General features: G+C 37.2%; 1 protein-coding gene across 2 annotated transcripts; it reads left to right on the top strand.

Moving 5' to 3' along the window:
• Positions 1-838: 838 nt before the first annotated feature.
• Positions 839-5,584, top strand: RB195_007534 (uncharacterized protein; the record flags this gene model as incomplete). Of its 2 annotated transcripts, XM_064181217.1 has the most annotated exons (15): positions 839-972; positions 1,047-1,112; positions 1,691-1,886; positions 2,681-2,758; positions 2,826-2,906; positions 2,960-3,031; positions 3,101-3,178; positions 3,254-3,317; positions 3,385-3,451; positions 4,179-4,264; positions 4,361-4,453; positions 4,520-4,686; positions 4,743-4,835; positions 4,914-5,024; positions 5,465-5,584. In XM_064181217.1, 15 exons carry the CDS (start codon positions 839-841, stop codon positions 5,582-5,584), a joined length of 1,506 nt encoding a protein of 501 aa, XP_064038024.1. The 2 variants fall into 2 exon arrangements, with proteins under 2 accessions (XP_064038024.1, XP_013308422.2); XM_013452968.2 differs by lacking the exon at positions 1,047-1,112.
• Positions 5,585-6,676: the final 1,092 nt, after the last annotated feature.

Here is a 6,676-nt window from a genome sequence, read left to right as displayed (position 1 = left end):
ATGCTGAAAACGTATTACGGTCCCGCACAGAAACAAATGACGACAACCTTACCTAGCATATGTCGATCTCATCGATTAAAGGCATCATCCCACGAATCTGAGGTGGTGAGGATTTCGGGTGGAGTATTCATTCCATTCAGATTTCAGGTGTACACAGGATCGTAGATTATGGAAAGAAGGTGATTCGGCCGTAAAGAACGGCCCGGGCGATATGGCTTCGAGCGCTCCGGCGCACTATTTTCTACAATGAGTTTGATTGGAGCGCGCAAGCCGTGTGCACGCGCCGCATCTCCCGCGCCGTTTTTTACGGCAATTAGGAAGAAATGCACGGAATCACCCACCTCTCCATAATCTACTATCCCCTATACGAATACTCCACCTGAAATCCGTACCACCTCAGATTCGTGGGGTGATGCCTTTAACCTTTCAAATATTCGACCTTTTGAACAACTATTTTTGTTTTTATTTTCGAACCTTCTAGCGATTCGATTCAGTATCATGGGTAAACCTAAGTTCCTTCCACAAAGAAGAAAATAGTTTGAAAAAAGATACACTATCGATAGATAATATCCATATTCGCAAAAGATATTATTCTTGCATAAAGGTTTAAAAGACTTCCGAATTACCGTCCCCTGAAGCATGAACTTCCCCTTATCAACTAATGATATACTTCAATAACGACTGATAAGAGAGAACCGTTTTATGACTTCACTGTTATAACTCAGTCGCTCGACTGTAGACTATACAGGTTTAAAAGTACCAAAGTATTTATCCCCGTCGACTTATTGCCGAAATCTTCATCATTCATTTTCTACTCGAATCCACCCAGACCCTAGCTATGATTGCGGACCGAACAAACCTAACAGGAACTGAACTTAGAAACAAACAATCATGTCGTCATACTCAAATTCATGGACTACAAACCCCAGAAGAGAAGAGAAACGAAGAGTGGGACCGGAAGGACAAAACTAAGTGAGACTCAACCGAGCACTCTTCAAATCTTCAAAATTCACCCGCCTAAGTGTCTGAGTGGTTCGCAAATTTAGCCATGGTCCACGTCAGTTGAGTGGTCTTTTCGACGTTATCAAAATTATTTTCTCAAGATGCTTCGTGTAAATATACCTGTTCCATCTTTCGTTGTTTTTACATTGTTGTTTTTTTAATGTGTGTTTGGTGTGCCTTGTGGTCTTTGTTTTATCTCCATATCTTCTTTTACTAGAACTAAACCTCTATGGGATTTCTTTTTATTTAATCTACTTTTCTTATGACCTGCGGGCTAAAAGTTTATGGAGACGATGTAGTCAATAACTCTGAATGTTATTTCTTGGGATTCCTCTTGCTGTATGTATTTTGGTTCAAACTTTATGCACATTTCCTAAAAAAAACGTACTTGGTTGTTGTACTAAATGACATTTGTATTTGTCATCTATCGCATAACCTTAAGAACTAATGCAATAATTGAACACCGATACATGAATAGATCGAGTGTTGATGGTCAGATTTATCGGCTAGCAAAGCTTCTGTTCGCCTTGGAAAATTTCCTAATGATTTCATCACAAATTGCATCATTGCCCATTGAGTCTATGCATTATGAACGCCATTTTCTTTTTTTTTTCAACATATCTCTTGTCTGCCTACGTTTTTAGTTGCAAAAATTTTCCAATTGTACTAATTTCACTTTTTTTTCCAGAATGTTGCGAGCGTTGGGAAGAACAGCATATCTCACAAGACTTACTCCTCAATTACGACACCCACCTTTCATAGCAAGTTTAGCAAAGTTCGATCAGAATAGATGGAATAGTAATGCAAATCCACAACGAAAAGGATTCCTTGGAAATCTAATTGAGAATGTCAAGGAAGAACTGCAAAAGAACAAAGAGCTGCAGGTGAGATGGTCTAGAATCTGCTTCGTTTGTTTTTGTTTAATTCAAATTCATTCTTTTCGTACTTTTTAGTTAAAAAGGAATCTCTTTTCTCACGACGCTCCATCTTGAAACTCTTCTACAAATTTGTTTTGAATTACTCAAGAACCCCTCTTCATTATTTGCACAATGCGGTCCAGGTTTTGCTGATTTTCACCTCACGATCAGACGATGATCGACGGCGACGAAATCTTAGCACGACAAGGGGATCAAAATTTCATGCGATTGCATTGCACCCTTACCGTTACCTTACCACTATTCACCTAACTTCAGAGCAAGATAAAATTATTATATTCTTCCCTACGTTCCCATCTTTGAGAGACTTCTTTTCTCTTATTACTCATTTTGCACTTCCACTTTTATGTCAACGATAGTAATTGCAACCTAGTTCCTTCTAAACACATATTGTTAAGTGCCTACTGTTCATGAATTCCGGTAAGTATTATTCTTGAGCCTGGTTTTGATCTTTCTCTATCTGTAGTAAATCGTTAGTGGTTCAAAGTTCAAGTATAGGCTATCTATGTTGTGTTTCAAGTACTTCAAAGTAGTTCAAAGAAAGCAGTGTTGGAATTCAGAGGTCCTCTGACGTGATGAGTAGCTGGCTATCTAGTGTATAGACAATACTGATGAAGTATTCACTCCCTAAGCGGACCACCGTAATTTCGGTCTGAGGGAAATAATTGCAGTTGAAAACATTACTTTGACTGAAACTGTTACAATTGAAAAATTGCAGTTTTTCTGCAAAAGTAATGTTTCAGGAACACCAAAAGCAACTGCGAAAGCGAATGGAAGAACTGAATGATAGTGAAGCTTTAAAAGATGCTAGGAAGAAATTCGTGGGTCCCTTGTTCGTTATTGTTTTCAAAAATTTCAAACAGCTTAAGGAGGATCTATAATTTCTAGGAACTCGTGGAGAAGGAGACACTCAAGAGTTCAGAGATTGTTAAAGTGAAACTAGAAGAATTAAGTGAGCAACTAACCAAGGTATGTGAATGTAGAACGAACAGCGTATACTTTCTCGATGTTTTCTTTTGTAGATGATAAAAGAAGTACAAAAAACGGAAGCCGGAAAGAAAATGACGGCCGCAGGACAGGAAGCTTTGAAGCAGGTGCTTATATAGGTTTATTTTTCTTAGTTCAAGTCTTTAATTAATATTTCGCTCAGATCATATTTCTAGGCGCGACTTGCTGCTGAACATGTAGAGAAAATTGCTGAAAAGGTTGGAGATACAGAGGTTTACAAGCAAGTTTCCACAGTGAGTTATATTTTCATGTTGGTCTCAATGTGTAAATGTAGAATGTAAATGTATTGATAACTCTACGCTTTTCAGTCTATGAAAACTGTCAAAGACGAAATCGATTCGATCACCGATGTCCGGATGTACAGTCGACCTGGTAAGAAGACTTCTTAGAAGCTTTTTGTGGTGCTGATAAGTATTTGAGGCTATTTATGGATTTTCAGAAGTTTTGAAGAAAAGAACAGAGGGGTTCACCGACGCATTTAAGAATCGTACAGTTGAGGCAAATGAGTAGGTCTCAGTATTGATTTCATTTGTTATTTCTACTAGAATTTACAACATTTCGGAAGTGATTTGAATATATAGTATGTGAGAAACGTGTTCATCTACGCTCTTATTCGATCATGTCGCATCCTTTTGCACGGAAATTTGTTTTTGTTTTCTATTCCAACAATCCTTTTTTGATCGCATCTTGCTTTCGCGCTACTCCTTTGTCTTTTTGAACTATCGCCGCAAAGGACCTTTGCTCAACTATGTGCGGTGTTTAGAATAGATTTGTGGTGAGATACTGGATGATCTTATCTCATGCATTGAAAGTAAGAACGAGAGAAAAAATTAGTGGATATTCCTCATAGAAGAAACACAGACATTCGTCGTATTTGACAGTACGACCATGTTCATACGTTCTAGATGAACAACTTTTTCTTACGTTCTCTTCTTTTTGTAGTCAAAGTTTTTTTTTTCTTTTTGAAGTTGGCGAGCTGCGAATTGAACTTAATCCTGCTCGTCTTTTAAGCTTTTTCTGCGACGAAACAAGGAAACTTACACAGTAGTTTTGGTAGCTTCGGTAGCATTTGTAATTTGCTCTATTAGTCCCGTTTTGATTCATTTATCTTAGTTTGCTGTGGTTTTCGGTATTGGCGCATTCAATTTGTAGAATTTTGCGCGGACATTGTTTAAAATTGTAATCCATCTCGAATTGTCGGATATTAGTACTTGTTGAGAGATTCTGTTGCAGAGAGGCGACAGGAGTAACTTTGCATAAGGAATCGCGATGGTATGCTGGATGGAAGAAGTTTTCAGAGGAGAATGCATATTTTAACAGTGAGCTTTAGTTGTATCTATCAGAATGATTTATTTCATTGTTAGAATCATGTGGAATCAGTTTAATCCATTTTCTGACTAGATTGTATTTGGCAGAACTTCTGGATTGGAAAATTAGATATGATGAAAGTGATAACGTTGCCGTTCGATTAATGCGTGGATTAACTGAACGAATAAGTGGTTTATTTGGTACGTGGACAGTTTTTTCTTGTTCTGAAAAGTTATTTGTAGACGATCTTTCTATTTTTCGTTTAGGAAGTCAGAACGAAGTATCAGAAGTGCTTACTGAAATTGCAAAGATCGATCCTTCATTTGATAAAGCAGAATGGCTTCGATTTTGCGAAAAGGAAGTTATACCGAACGTGCTTGAAGCGTTCATTCGCGGAGATTTAGAAGTGCTGCAGGATTGGTGCCATGAAAGAGTTAGTCGATTGCTCGAGCTGCGATTCAATTGAAAACAGCTTTGTTTCATTTTCAGGCTTTTGTCGCACTATCTACTGTGATTAAGGAATACCAAAAAATCAAATTTAGTACACAAGATTCTCGTATAATTGATATTAGCAAAGTAGAGGTTAGATCCTTTTTTGTGCAGTTTTGTTCCTGCATTTGTTTTCTGTCTTTTGTATTCACTAGATTTCTCTTTATACAGATGGTCTCCGGTAAGATGATGGAGCAGGGACCTGTCTTGATAATCACTTTCCAAGCATTCATGATAAATGTGGTGAAGAACGCTGAAGGCAAAGTTGTGGAAGGAAATCCGGTAATTATTCTGAATCATTTGGATTTTTTTCAGGATCTCAAATCAAGTTCCATTCTTATGTGATACTGAGCTTTGACTCTGCGGCTTATGTTCGGCATAATTTTTAGTTTGAACATTCTTTTGCACTTAATTTGGTACTTTAAATTATTAAACGAAGCTAAACTAGCCCAATTTTCGGTGAAATGATCCAACTTGTAGTTCATCCAGGAGTTCATCAAAAACTCATTGACAGATTATTTTTGCTACATTCGTATTTATTTAAAAATAATAATTCAACGTTATAACTGAACAGCGGAGTAATATGTTTGAAAAAACTTAATTGAAAATCGATGGAACCATGCAATCGTATTTTCAGATCTTTTCTTTGCTGGTTTAATGCTTTTGGTCCTTAGTCAAAACAGTGTTGTACTAAAGAATCAAATTAGATCGGCAATGTTCAGAATACACCGGTCCGCGTACATCATGTGTGGGTAATGTGCAGAGACATGGAAGAATACAATCCTGCAGTAGCTTGGAAGCTTCTAGAAGTGCACATGCAAGAAGGCCAGCTAGCCATGTAAAACTACGTGATCTCGTTTTTCTCAGAATATCCCGTTGCAAATTCTTCTCATGATGTTTCTTATAGAAAAGATTAGGATATAGAGTGAAATTTATAGCCTAGGTTCAGATTGATTATGTTATTGTATAGGAAACTGTTAGCACCTAACGTTTAATTTGGCGTTAGGCTTGAATTCCCGTTTTTTTTTATTGCTATGCTCATCACAGTTAATTTGTTTTATGTGAGCTTGCTGGAGGAGTATACCAGCACAGGTGATTCGGCCCTGATGTCTCTACTCTTTAAGACGGGTGTCTCTAACAATTGTTACTTGTTATGTCTGTTGGAATAAATTTGATCTGAAAACGGAGTATTGTTGTGCTGAAAAAAACTTTGGAATCGTTGTCGATTTACTTGAGCAGGCACAAATCCGTTCCCTAAGTAAAGGAGCCTGATTTTTGAAAAAGTGTGATAATTTCCGGTTGGTAAGCTGGAAGTGTAGTATTCAGTTCATTCAGAGATTTTTATTTATGATGCGAAAGTGGTCACCACAGCGGCAATTCAGCTGTTCCTACTGCACGCCAAATAGTACAACTTTACGAGTGGGTGGAATTTTATAAAGAGAAGAAGGTGAATAAATTCTTACAGGTCCATACTCCAAATTTCTAACAATAGATCTGCTCAAAAATTTTCTCTGATTTTTTTCGGTTTTTTTTTCTCGAAGAAAAATCCCCACAAGACACCTAAAAATACCGATAACAAATACTGTGAATTTTAAGTAGTTAATTTCCAATAGCAGCCTTTATTTAGCATTGTTACTACAACATTCCAAATGATTATTTTCGACAGCTTGCTGCTTAGATTTGAAACAAGCGATGAAGTATAGTTCTTATAAGACGAAATACAATTCTTCTTTACAATAGATTTTTTGCTACAAGTTCCTCATTGTTTTGAAGAAAAGGATTTTTTTTTCTGCAGGATGACGTTTTCCGTAGATTGTACGGTAAGTGTTCCCCTGCGACCCAAACGACATGGAAAAATCTCATTTTTACAGCGTCTCATTAAGAAGAATTACTTCCTGAAATTATTTTCGTTTCCCGTCTTTGAGATTCATTCC

The sequence above is a fragment of the Necator americanus genome, chromosome I, assembly GCF_031761385.1.
Source record: "Necator americanus strain Aroian chromosome I, whole genome shotgun sequence".
Lineage (NCBI taxonomy): Eukaryota > Metazoa > Nematoda > Chromadorea > Rhabditida > Ancylostomatidae > Necator > Necator americanus.
The sequence above is the reverse complement of the archived record's forward strand: the minus strand, read 5'-3'. Positions and strand labels throughout refer to the sequence as shown.